Source organism: Falco punctatus, assembly GCF_963210335.1.
Source record: "Falco punctatus genome assembly, chromosome: 1".
Classification (NCBI taxonomy): domain Eukaryota; kingdom Metazoa; phylum Chordata; class Aves; order Falconiformes; family Falconidae; genus Falco; species Falco punctatus.
The window spans coordinates 59,667,112-59,681,734 of record NC_137580.1 but is presented as its reverse complement, the minus strand read 5'-3'; the positions used below and the strand labels follow the sequence as shown (position 1 = coordinate 59,681,734).

General features: G+C 35.9%; 1 protein-coding gene across 2 annotated transcripts in view; it reads left to right on the top strand.

The window, feature by feature from the left end:
- DLC1 (DLC1 Rho GTPase activating protein) overlaps positions 1–14,623 on the top strand; it is a 231,565-nt gene that overhangs the window by 59,980 nt on the left and 156,962 nt on the right. For both annotated transcript variants that reach the window (XM_080385794.1, XM_080385795.1), the window contains exon 4: positions 1,882–2,022. In XM_080385794.1, coding sequence (XP_080241920.1) covers positions 1,882–2,022 — 141 coding nt within the window. The remainder of the gene's footprint in view (positions 1–1,881; positions 2,023–14,623) is intronic.

The following is a 14,623-nucleotide window of genomic DNA, read 5'->3' as shown; positions in this document are numbered from 1 at the left end:
AAATAAAGCTCTAAGATCACTAGGCTAACATTCAGATATTCAGATATATTTTTTTTTGTTAGTGGTATTTTCTTTTAAGTAATGAAAGGTTATTCCTATTGAAGCCAGGCTTCATTATTGCTATATAGACAAGTGAGTGGTCTGTAGGTGAGAAAAGCTGTATTTAAGTTTCAGTTTGGTCAGCTGAAGATCATATAAATATATAATTTTTAAAGGACATAACATAATTACACTTTTGATAGTTAAACATTTTTCTCCTGGACATCGATGTTCTCACAGTATGTCCTTAAGGGTTGATGCCACAGGAAAGCTGAAATATGATATTAACGTCTGGTCTCTGTATCTCACCAACCCATGTCAGCATTTTAACTACTTTCTTACAGCAATAAAGAGGGTTGAGGCAATCTGTATAAGTAAGCCTGCATGATAATCAGAGGTGGTACCTGTTTCCATGCTGCAAAGCAGCCCTCCAGAAAGACAGCTTGCATCAAACATGTTATATATGCTACATATGCAGACTAATTTTCTACAAATTTTTGAGCCTTTCAGTATTACAAATCAGATGATCAAAAGATTTGGTTTTCAGGATGTTTATGCGTTGTGTTCAGTCTCATATCGATTTTATAGTAACAAAGCATTTGAATGTGATGCAATAACATGGGTAACAGGGGAGGGAGCAGGGTTCTGGACTGTGGCAGCATAGCTCTGCTAAGCAGAAGCTTCTAAAGAGTACCCAAGCTGACTTCTGCAGAGGCATTTCCATGGCTTTGCTGCATTTCCTATTGTTTCACATTGCAGAGTACTCACTGGCAGGAAGTATCTGACTCAAATTCATGATCCTACCTAGAGTGCAGCTTTCTCCCTAATTTCTAACCCTTTTCAGAAAACAGCACGTTTGCGTACTTGCTTAGAGGCACCTGTCTAATTGGCAGCTTCAGTTTGGCAGACCAGAGGCTTAACTGGAATTATGAATCAAAGGGTTGCCATTTCTTTCCAGTTCAGGAGCAGAACCCCTGAGATGTGTCTGCTCCGTATTTCGCCTATTCTAGGAACTTTCTGTTAGGAAACTGAGGCTTTGTCAGCACAGATTTGGCTGGAGTTAATAGTTCAGCCTTTTTTTTGTGTACTGTGTAGCTGTATTCATGCAGGCTGCACCTTGGCTAATAATCCTGACAGTATACGGCTGGTTCTACACATAGCCAGCTCTTTGCCAGACATGTGTCACAATTTATCTGCAAGCAGTATAATCCCCTGCCCTCAGTCTATGCAGTAAATCAAGCAAGCCCTGTATTTTTTATTTCCTCAACAATAAAACATACTATATTTCTGCTTTTTATTCTCAAAAAAGGAATGTAATCAGTGTCATTAAAAGTAAGGGCATTTTAACCAGAAATAGCATTTGGCTGATAAGTGTCTGCTGATTCCAAAAAAGCTAGGGAGCTGTACCTCTGAATTGTATAAACTCCTGGATGGTGATGTCATTTCAGCTGTGTAATGGTTTACAGATGTTCACTGAGCTTGCAATGCTGCCAGAGACAGAAGGTGGGAGCACACAGGAAATACTGAACATCAGAGAAGAATGTCAGACTTCTGCAGCCCCAAACTGATTTTTCTTACCTTGCATTCTAACATTTAGGGGAATTATAGCTTTGATGTTAATGGTGATTTATAATTTCAGAACAGCAGCTAATGCAAACCACCACACTGAAGAGGACAGCAAGTGTATGTGTAGGTAATGGAAAAGAACAAGGGGAATTACTCTTACACAGAGAATTAAGCATATACATTTGAGTAAGCCTGTCTAAACACTTCCATTATTTAGAAGAACTGGACTTTTATTTCATATTCACATTTACTAAAGAGACTTGCATTTGTTTACAGGATGTTGAATCTGGCTCTGAAAGTGGAGTGGATGTTGCTTCAGTAAGTCACTCACAAACAAACTTATCTCCTAACATCCATGCTCCTGACCTAGCATCTCCCTGTTTGGTAGCCAGCTCTGGAGCTAAACCAAAGGCTGGGGTGAGTACAAAGACTGTATTTTCTTAACTTCACTTGTGATATCAGGTTGGAAGTGAAATAAAGATGTTTTATACTATTCATTACATGGATTGTACCACAGTATATGTGTGACTGAAAAAAAGGACTTATGCTCTTTGTCTCAAGGTGCCATTTGAGTGGCAAACAATCCTAGAAGCTCCATGTTTAGAAACACACTATTACCAGCTGATGATTTTAATAAACTGAGGTTTTATGTGAGAAAATAAATTAAAAGAGATAGCCCATTTTACTTAGGAATAAGGTTTCATGAAGTGGTGTCACTTGGAGCATTTCCTAAATCTTGTGGAGGATGCAGCAGAGAAAAAGATGGTTGAATCACATAGCCTGATTTATGATTCCCAAATTCAGCCACCCTAGTCCTCCTGAGGGGCTTAACTGTTGTGTACTGCAAGCAGAGGTATTACCCTGCCAAAGGGAGAATGTCATTCTAAGGCCAAATGTGGCAAGTGGTTTCACATGCTGAGGATCAGACAAACCCTTTCCTTTAGTTGCCAGTACACACTGTGGTGAGGAAGGGCAGGTCTGAGAGCTCAGATATGGCAAGGAACCTCCTTCTGTATCCATTCATAAATACATATAGCTATGAGGAGCATGGTCCTTTCTTTTGCCATTTCCATCTACTGGAGAATCCTTCTTCATAATGCTTCAGCCCTCGACATGTGCTGAAAAGCTTGGATGTCCTAGAAACTCCTGACATACTTTCTATTCCCTCTTGCACTTGCTGTTTCCACTCCCTCAAGAGGCACAGAAATTTAGACTCTTCTAAACTTTGCCTAGGCTGAAAAGTCTTAACATAACTCCTGCTCCATCTGTCCACAAATTCAGCTGCTGCTGGTAACCAGACTAGCAGAAAATCTGGGATAAAATATTAAAACATAAAGTGTGGTTAACATAAGTATTTATGTTTATGACAAGTTTATGAAAAGTAAAATAGAGGCCAGTTGTCATTTAATGCACCACAATAATAGCAAGTTAACTAATGACTTTGATTAAGACAGTAACAAAAGTTCTAGTAAATATTTACATTTAGGATTGTTCATTTGTACAAAAATAAATTCACTTGTAATTTATCATCAGTGCATAACTTTAGCAAATAGAGAGCTCTGCACTCTGTCATTGCACACAATGTAGCACAACTTCTCAAATAAGTACATACGTTATGCTAGAAGGTGATATCCCATTTTGCCAGATCCTGAGAAGAGCACAGACACTCTCAAAGGTATTAAACATCCTTTTAAAATTTAGGGGTTTCTACTAATACTTGGGGAACTCTTAACAACTGGCTTTGCAGAAGTGTGGTTCGCTTGCTTTGGAGTTAGATACTGTGTGTTAATTCACCTTTTATAAGTGTTTATTTGACTTTTGCTCAGATGAATATATCAGGCTGAACATATCTGTGAATATTTTTTATTACATACTTTTTAATGTATATTGGAGATTTTTTTTTTACTTTGTAGAGTAACTGTGAATATTAATAAAATGTTTGCTGATGTGTGGGTTGTAGGGGTACAATACAGAATCCCCTTGTTTTAAACTTTTCGAGAAGTGAAGCTAAATTTTCTCCAAATTCAACTCTCCTAAAGTTTTGCAGGCTGCAACCCACCACACTCTATAGTGGGATTTGGTGATGGGCTTTTTTTAGCAACTATGTTCAGACAAAGACCATATTTTCATTTTTATCATAGTTAGGTTTGATAAAGGAGAAAGAAGTGGACCATTTTTGCTTGAATGTAGATCTGCATATTAGGAAAAACAAGATCCTGTCAGATATTTTTTTATTCCTTTTGGCTTTGGGCTTTCAGATTGACTGTGTACCCTTCTGATCACAAACTGACTGCTAATGTGTGCTGTAGTTTCAACTATTCAAAACTTCAGCCTGTTTGCCTACCTGCAGTCAAACTTTATTTGAAAGCATAAGTTTTCTTGAAACACACTAGGAGAAAATATCCCTTCAGTCTTACCCTTGTATATCTTTACCCCTGATTTTTCATCTGCTGCTAGGTGCTTGACTGCAAATCCATATTAGTAGAAAAGAAGTTCCTGTGCTCTTCTTGTCACGTTTAGTGTTCAGCTCTACCCAGAATGAATTTTTGTAAATGGTATATTGAATGGCATGTCCTTGAAACACTGCCCAGAACAAGTGCAGTGTTTTATCTTCAAGGGACACTCTACTCATAGTTGTGTTTTGGGGTTTTTTTGTTGTTTTTTGGGTTTTTGTTTTTGTTTTGTCAGACTAGCTGATGTAGGAATAAATTTATTCTGCACTGGAAATTCAGCAAGCTACTTTTTAATGATAATGGATTGTTTCAAGGTTTGTGCTTCCTTTTTGGTGTTTGCAACTGCAGATCTTCAAGGATTCCAGATGCTTAGTCTCCAAGGACAACTTTTTTTTTTGTGTTTATTAATAATATGTAAACAGGAGTACAATGGCAATTCGCTACATTATAGAATGTTATGTGATATTTTTAAACAAACTACAGCAAACTGTTGATTGCATTAGAATCAGACTGTACAATTAAAACATGATATTGTGTGCAATTTGGAAGGATAGGAATAATAAGGCAGAGATATCGGTTAAAATCTAGTCCATGATAAAGAACTTGTAAAATAGATTAACTATATAAGATCTTATCTTAGAGATAGGAAATTTGTGTACAAACTGTCCATTCATGTTAATAGAGCTTTGTATGAATTTAAACCAAAAAGGTTCTAACAATGTCACAAAGTGCTGGAACATCCATAAGCAGAATTTGGTTTGATAATCCCAGTTTGATAATTCACTCATAGGCTTACAGAAAATCAGGACATTTTAAATTTCCATGGGCAGATTTTATGAAATGTTAAACAAGATTTCTGGTAGCAGAGGTATTCAGATTTGTATTTAAAATTCAGTATCATTTATGATTTTGTTTGCAAATTAATGATAGATACTCTTTTAAAGAAAATTGGGTTGCAGATGTATTTACATACACAAGTTATTTAACACTTTACAAAAGGTCACTTATGGATAGCCAAATCCATTCTTGTCAGTATGAACGCCTGTGTAAAGTACACACACATACGAGCATACACGTACATGCACATGCATACAGAGTACTCCTTACAGAACAGAGGCATATGGAAGAATAGGATTGTCCCCAGAACACTGTAGAAAGGTGTTTCTGTAGAAAGGTTTCTCTATGATTCTGCCGGGTGCAACGTGAGAGCTTTTGATAGGCAGATGTACATGGTGTTTTGGGCTTATGAGAAGTACACAGTTGAATATCGTTCATCCTAAATTTAGGATGCCACTGTTACATTTCATGGTCAGGATGAAGTAGCATAATGTGATGATTAGAGTGTTTAGTCCACAGTATAATGACTACCTCGAAATGTACGTTCGGCAAGGTGCACAAATGGACAGTGCTTGTGAAATCAGGATTCACATGAACAGGTACATTTCCTTCATAATTCAGGATTGGGTAGTAAGAAATATTTTTGCTATCTTTATATTGCTTATGTTTAGAAAGTAAAGAATGTTCATGCTTCTATAAATAGCACATCTCTATGTTCTGGGGTTTTATTCACTAGTCTCCAAAACAGACAAGGATTTTTTAATATTAACACTTGAGGATATACACTTGGCAAGCATTAAGCACATGAGAGTTGAAATCAGCTTAAAAATATATTAAATCAACAGGCTTTTGCCCCAGTGGTCATGAGAAAGACTGGAAAATGGGATTGTCTGGTCTGGATTTGGAGAGCAAGGAATGTAAATATCCTGCGTGTCGTTACCTTCAACAAACTAATGCCACACATCTGGATACTTATAACCTTGTTCAACAATAAAGACCAGAAATAATTTCTTTTAAATTTTGACTTGATTATTATAAAAACAACATGGGGCTACAGAATTTAAAATGTTTCTTAATAACAAAAGGTAAGTTACAACAGCCTTCTCCAGCACCCAATTAAAAGCTAACTAGTTAAGGAAAGTGGAAAGCTTGAATCAATTATCATTTTCTTTTCTTTTTTTCCTAAATATAAAAACTTGGCTAAAGTACAATAGCAACTAAAGCCTAAAAATTGTGGCCAAATTTTTGTCCTTGAACATCTGCTCTGTAAAGCCTATCTATTTTCTGTTCAGGTGAAAAAAAATCAGCCATGATTATTTTCTAATGTTTTTCTTGGCAGTCCTATCACTCTTGCTTCAGCAGTGTCCAACTTAGAAAGCTGGACATCTTTAATCATGCTGTGCAAAGGTGATCAGAAATCTATTATCACCAGAAGAGCTGGTATCTAGGAGAAGATTGTTTTTCAAATTAACTGTAATGACTCATTTAAAATGCATTCATTTCTCAAAGTGATTTTAGGCACCAGTTATGCCTGCAAGTGCAAAATGACCTAGTCTGGCTATGCACTAGAATGGGATTCAGGTGCAGTTACCAATTTCAGTGAAGCCCTAGATGAGCTCAGGAGTCCACCTTCACAAGCATTGTTACTCAACTGGGACAAAAGGTTGCATTACTTAGAGGACAGTTTTTCAAGCTTTTCATTTTTAGGTACTAAAATAATTTAGCCTTTCATATATGCTTTTGATTTATACTATGTTTTAAAATTCAGCTGTTTAGAGAAAGTCAAATCATTCTGTGAAGAATAACCTATAGATTTGTAGATTAAGAAATAGAGTTCAAGTTTCTTGCTACTTTACTATACTGTTTTTTAACTTATGAAAGAAGCTAAAATTTATGGTAAGAACAAGGAACTCTTGATTTCAGAATTACTTACTCATAAAGTATATCAGCAACTTTTGACATGTTTAAATTTCCTACTACATTATGTTTTATAGTAAATTCAATGAACTATGAGGTGTGCAAACACACACAGAATATGTCAAAGAATTTGTGCAAATTTTCCACAGTGGGTCATGCCACTTGAAAGGTTGGTCACTCATACCTTTATTTTATGTTTACATATTTATTAAAGTCCTCAACATTTTTCTAAATTTTGCTGCTATTATGATGTTCCTTGAATTCTTATTTTACTCATTCAGGGAAAAATGGAAGTTATTCTGATAAACATTAGGGAGAAAGACTCTTACTATGAAACAAATAGAAGATCAGAGAAGACTTCTCAGGACCTGACCATGTAGATTAAGCTAGAATTGCCTTTCATATCTATGTTTTTAAAAAGGGAGTTTTGAAAACAGAGTAAGACAATTAATTATGAAAGTAAATTTTAACACAGTCACATTTTCATTTGAATTCTAACAGCCTGTTATTTCACCCTACAAGAAGTATTTTTTTCAACACATAAATTGCCATGAAGCTACATTTGCCTGTCATGTAGTAAATAACAGCAGGATTATGCTGTGTTTCTTTTATGAATTCACAAAATTTTTCTTTGACTTCAGCTTATTCCCCAAAGGAATCCGTATTCTCTTTGAAGTATAACTTCCTATGTTAATCACAAGTGTATTTTTTTTTCTCAAATGAAAGAATCAGCAAACTGCAAATGGCAGAGGTGCTTTTTGTTCTGTGAAGTCTTTTAAGCACCATAAATCTTAAAGGTGAACGCTTTTTTGCAATGAAAGTAAGCTCCTCATAGAACTTGAACCAAAACTGCTGAATCCAGTTACGACAACTTCAAGAGTACTGCTGTGGTCAGGGACAGTCTCTCTCAATCTCTCTCTCTCTCTTTCTCAACCCCCCTCTCTCTCCCTCTCTGTCCCTCAGTATTGATTCCTGACTGACCAAAGTGTATGGAAATTCACAGTGCAATGAAAGGTGTGCCATTTTATACAGCTGCAGTATAGTCCAGGAAATACATGTATTATTTGGGCTGTCCACTTTTGTTTCCAGCTTCGATCCCAACACAGTATTAGGAATCTAAATAAACGCCCAGGTTGTGAAGTGCTCAGCTTGAAGACTTGTAAAGCTTTCCAAGATGTCAAGTTGTGCATTTACATTTTTGTCTCTTCTTGCAACTTGTTTATAGCAGCTATGCTTATATACAGGTGGTTTTTTTCTCATGTTTTCCTCCTTTCTGTAGAGTTGCTGACACTATTCTTCGACACTGTATGAGTCTGGTTACATACGATAACTGTTTTTATAAAAGGAAGCAGAAGTTTGTGTCTGGTTACATACGATAACTGTTTTTATAAAAGGAAGCAAAAGTTTGTGACTATTCAGCAGTAACATTGCTAATTGTACTCTTTCTAACGTTAAGTACATCTTTTCACTACGTACTGCCATCTGCTGCCTCGCGGTTGTAAATGAAGGGCATTGGATGGGGGACATCGGGTATTTACACCATGTCAGGCAGTCGTGCCAATTAGAACATTTCATAATTGAACACACAGACTTGTCGTCTTTACCAAAAAAAAAAAAAAAAAAAAAAAAAAAACACAAAACAAACACACAAAAAAAGGAAAAAATCTTTGTCTTGTACAGATGTATTCTAAATATTTGTAAGACATGATAGACTAAAGGTTGACATTTTTCTGTGGGAATGAAGTTTTAGTGGAAATTATAAAGGATAGGCTATTTTTAGAGATGTTAAAAAAATTCCAATTAGCCTTAAAAAGAATTGATTTTATAATAATGGAGGAAAAATGCGGCTCTTAATGGATTTAAGATGTTTGGAAGCTTTTTAGATTAATCCTTTGAACTGTAAGTTTTATATTAGGAATTCCTCATTTTATATCCACACATGCAATAATTTATTTGTACATTAAGTTCTGGTATTCATAAAAATCATATCCTCTTTTCAGCCAGCTACATAATTACTGACACAACATAACATCTCAACTGCATGTGTACTACCATAGGAGGCATGTGGGTTTGAGAGCAGTAAGTCTCTTATACTGGAGTGTTATGGTTCCCCTTGGCATGTTGCTTATTGCTTAAAGTGGACCCGACTGGGAGGAAAAAATACTGAACATTGCACAGCCTCCCTGGAAGACAGTCTCTGTTTTGAAAAATCCAGAGTGGTTTTCATTTTTTCTCATTTTATACAAGCCTCTTGTGTCTGAGAATAGGAAAAAGAATCTCTGTAAGAAAAATTCACAGCAAGTTAATAATCATACCTAAGGTTGCCAATATTCAAGTAGTTCAGTAGAAAATTGTGAGCAAGGGTGTATTTTTGTTTAAAGTTATCATGCTTAAATATGTTACAGTCTAATGTGTTATGGTTCTGTCCACCTACACTCTAATGGTCTAAGAGGTCAAAATTTTTCAGAACAGCCTAGACCTCTAAACATATCTTGCATCTTTTCTGTATGAGCAAAAAAAGCTGAGGAAATTATCATTTTTAGTCACAAAAAGGAATGTTATTGTGGTAGGAAATGTAAAAGCTGCTCTCTGACATCCTGTTTGCATTTAGGCCTGGGCAAGACAATTCCAGAAGGAAAGGGCCTCCAGAAAGGAGGGCAACCCATGTTTTGCACTACTATTTCTTCACTGCAGGTCAAACTTCAAATCAAATCTGTTGTGTTCTTGTACATCAGCATTGTGCTTATTAGTACTGCCATACATCTGAGAAATGAAACCTGAAATCTGTGACTGGAGGAATTTTATTCTGTTGCTCTCAGCACCAATACCTTTCAATGTAGCTTAAATTTAAATACTCAGGGCTTAATAGCAGGAAATCATTTTTAAATGATCATGAGCAGATGCAGAGAAAGAGAGCTTTCCAGGTTCTCTAAGAACCATACAAACTCATACAATTTAAAATTTCAGCTTCCATTTAGTTTGTGTTTTTTAAACCTCATTCTTCAATCAGTTAAATGCATTTTCTCACAGGAATAATTCTGTTTAAATCAACACGACTGTGCATGTCAGAAGTGTTACATGCATGAGTAGGTGGATATGCTTTTTGCAGAATTATGGCCTTGTGTCATAGTTAAAAGGTTTAATGATCAGAATGATTTACCGCAAGGACACAGAATATTTCTCCCAATGCCATGCTTCTGGTATCTTAAAAAATATATACAGAAAAATCATAAGTGACCTTTCCCAAGCATCAGAAAGGTTCCTTCATGACCACTATGACTGTATTCAAGGAGTTGACTCATGCTGCATTGATTAATGAGTAATGGTCATGTAGACATTCACCACAGGGCAGCCTGAGTTTGCATTCAGGCTGATGATATAAATGAGTCATACATCCTACAGGTCCAAACAGATGTGTGATGCCTAGAAGAATTGCTAGTGCCCCATCATACAAAAGTCAAGAGAGTCAGTTCTATGCATCAATTGTCAATGTACCAGTAAGATAACATTGTGACTTCAGCACTGTCAGGTACTGTGGTCTGAAAAACGTGTGAAGCTACTGCATAAAGATGATAATAGGCTGAATTTCAGCAAAGAAGGTGTCTCAAGTAGAGGCATACCCTAAGAGCTGAAATGTGAAATGCAGGAGTTTAGGCTGATATTCTAAATTACTGTGAAACTATGGCGGGGGAAAGACATTTTCTATTTAGCTTATGAATAAAGAAGTTCTGGAAAACCATACAAGTAATAAAAAATCAATTATTCAGAACATTTCTTGTGGAATTCAGTACTTTTTCAAAATTAATGACTATGATAGCCAAAGTACGCCACCTCACCAACTTACAATTCTCCCTCTGGTTTATGGTTATACATCCTAGGATAGTCTAGGCAGGAGCTGAGGCTTGTTCTAGGAGTGAGCTAGACATTAGCAAAAACTTTAAGGAAAAATTGTGAAGTTTGAATATTACTTTTAAGTAAATTTACCATTATTTTTAATAAGAAATATACCTTTTGATGCAAAATTGAATAAATAATATGACTTAAGTATTGTAAAAAGTATTTGTGAGTATAGCTCCTTATTCTGAATTACATAGTTCAGTCCTTGCTATTTGAAAATTGGTATTAGTGAAGATTCATGTGATAGATTACTGACTTGGGTTTTGGGGGAATGACTGTTCTATGTAATATCTAACAAAATGATTCTACACATAAATAAATCGGTTTAATTATTAGTCTATTTTCCGGTCAGTATTGAAAAATGGCACATTCTGACTTTGATAATCAGATGATTTGACTGGAAAAAAAAAAAAGTATAAGCAAACATTTATAAGGCACCTATTGACTACCCTGTTGTTCCCAAAATATTGTTTATATTGTGAAAGAAAAGAAATATGCAGACATCAATTTGCAAGTGGAAAAGAAATCAGTTTGTCTACTATACATGGATAAATTATATAATCAGTTCAGTTATTTGTGCCCCTTTCAATCAAATAGTTGCCTCTCATGATGACACCCTTACTGCCAGGTGCCTTGTCTTCCTCCAGTGGCTGGTGGATATCCATATATTATCTCATGTGCTAGCAATTTCCAGGTGAAAGTTATAATTAATAACTTCTTCTAAAAGCTATTTGTAACTATTAGGTTAAAGTGTTAGCTTAAATATTATGGTGATGGAAACAGTGGGTGGACACTGACATTCCCTTAGTTTAAGATAAAGAGCCTAAAGAAGTTTCAAAACATAGCGAACAGTAAAATTTAGACGAGCTTGCATTGCCACTGTGTTGAGTGTTCCATATTATTAACCATAGGCTGATTTTGCAGACTAGCAGTGTGTTGAGGACAGAGATGCAGCCATGTAAATTTCAATGTATTTACACTTAAAGAAATGTTAAAGCTTATAAAAAAATATTGTTCTTCATAAGTAAATCTTTCTTTTATATGAAATCACTAGGACAAGGCTCAGTTTCTCTAGCCATTCAGAAATAGTAGGTTTGATAGAATAACAGAATATCAATGTCTTCCTTTACTTAAACAACTCCTGAAGTTATGAGTTGGTTGAGTTTGCTGGGCTTTGCTTTGCATGGCAATATGTTCTAAATGTGAGACACCACCTGAAATGTTCCTATTCATTCTCCAGTTTTATTGCCCGATTAAGTTTAGTGATAGTCTCTCTTCTGTGCTCTTCCATGTGGAATGAGTTGAATCCTTACCAAGTTTCCCCTTTTTTTCTTTAAGTAACTTAAATATGTTTAACTGGATGTCAGTATGAAATTTTCACTTTTTCAGCACCTGCCAAGAAAAGCTTACATGACATTTATGTCATTGAGGGGATTTTTTAAAAATACTTTGTAAATTTTCTCTTTCAATTTGTAATCCATATAGCACATCTCTACATTGAAGAATTTGAATCCCATAATCCAGCTCTGAATTATAGTCACAAGCATGAGCAAAGATGAGCAAAACTTTTAAATCACTGTCAGAAGCCTGTGAGTGGAAAATTGCTTCAAAAGATGTAAACTCATTTTAAAGCCAATGGCGTAAATAATTTATTTCCCCTGAAGAAAAACAAAGTCCACTAAGTAGTTTTATTAATACATTTTTGTTGTGTTGTTTAAATTGCTCTAATGCAGAGGTGTATGCATCTGAATTGAGTTGCATTAGTTTTGGTATGAGCCAACACTTGCAAAAGAGATCACTGCAGGAGATGGTGATTGGTATAGGTGAGGTACATAGAAAGTAATCACTACTTCTTACAAACAAAGGACAACCTTTTTTAAAGGTTAAATCTGTGGAACTTACTGATATTTTTGAAGGTAAAAGTAAATTGATTTCAAAAAGTGTTTAGACTTCTTTTGGGAAAAAGTTTATAACCCATCAAAGCAGCAGATAGACTCTTCCATCCGTTATCATTACGGTCTTACTGTCAGTCACATGATGAAATCCTAAAGCAGGAGTTGCATTTGACTCACAGTTAGCTGGCCTTTTCTGTTGGGCCTGTTGTTTGCAGTACATTAATGCCCTAGAGTTGCCATTGGGACTGCCATATTTTTATACACAACCTCTAATCTACTGCAGGTCGTCTTGGGGAGGGGAAAATAGTCTACATTGATCCAATACATCACAGGCATGCTCTGAACCATAGACAACTGGACATGGAAACCCTTACACGGGCTATTTCTCTTCTGTGGAAGCTTATTTTCTTGCATAGAGTATTATCTCAATATAACTTGACCTAGTGACGCATGCCTTTTCTGTTTCATGTCTGACAGAGCATTTCAGAGCAAGCAATAAATGCCAAAAATTACTGGGAAACTTGAAAAGACGGAATCTGAATTCTCCTGTTAAAATTGTACTGAGATACATTGCAACAGTTATTACATCTGTACATCTCACCATTTTTAGAATTCTGTCTCTTTGAAAGGAAATAATTAGAAGATATGTTAGGGGATAAATTTCACCGTATGCAGATTAGCGTCAGGCTTTTTAATGAAGTCCTCAATATAGTGTTGAAGAGCATCTTGCTGTGCTGAAATTAACAGAATATATTCTGCTTAAAAGCCTTTAATAAACAACATTGAAATAGAAATATTCATAGATTTGTGGATGTTTCCATCCTGTTCACTAATAACTTAATGAGATACCTTGAAATCTCCAGAAGATAGGAAAGAGGATTTCAGAAAGGGTAAGTAGGTCGCCTTGCTGGATAGTATAAAGGAGTGGAAAGGCAGAGGGCTGCTTGGAGACTTGCTGCAGAAAGCTAGGTTGCAGATTTTCTGGGAACTGGGACGAAGGGTCTTTAAAGCTGTGAAAAAAACTTGAACTTTTTATCAGTAGACCAATAGGTGACAAAAGGCTGCAACTTTATTCAGTCAAAAGTGCTGCACAAGATTTTCGGCTAGGATAAATTGTTGTTAGATGCTGAATTGTTGGTTAACTTGTAATTTGCCAAAGGCAACTTCAGTTTTGGTTTTGGATAACTCCATGTTATCCAAAGATGATATCTTTGATATCCAAAGATTTGATATGATATCCAAAGATGAAGAAATCCATTGTTTCTTTATCAGACTTTGAGTCTGATATTGCATCTTGCTAGGAATCAGACCACTGGGAGAGAAGCAGTCAAACTAAATAGCACAGAATGACAATTGTGTTGTGACTGAGTGTCACAAGACCCTTACCTTCTCCCTTAGCAATTCAAGAGAAGGAAAAGGTCAGAGTGGTTTGAAGATGGAGAAAATAGTGTCATCCCAGGAGTTTATATGTAACAAAATGCTGGTTTAGGGGTGTGGTTCTGTCCCAGGCAATACTGCTTGCTTTCTCCTCTGCGTGACATTCATACAAGGAGGGGATTCAGATCACACAGCTGTCCCATGCTTACTATTGTCATGCAGAGCAGGTGAGATGCACTATGGTTGCAAGTATAGTGATCACATCTGAGCTGCTTAAAAACTATCAAGAAAACTACTGCTTTGAGCAACCCCTGTGCTAATCTCCAAAGTCATAACTGTTAGTGACTATTTAAACTGATATTAAAAATGTTGTCCTGACAGAACTGGACCTGTTCTGTTTATTATAAAGTAGCATTACTTACTGTAAAATTGTTTTCAACTAATCTCCTAATATTAATAACCAAAAGTTTGGTGCTTGATGGGACTTCGGCCCATGTTGAGATGTTACGGAATTTGAATGCCTTTTGGAAGAACTGTATATATAAAAACAGGAAAGAGCAGAATGATTTTAAAATTATGCTTTAATTTAGCTTCATTATGCTCCTGAATCTTTAAAGTGGTGGTCTTTTCTGTTTCTTCTTC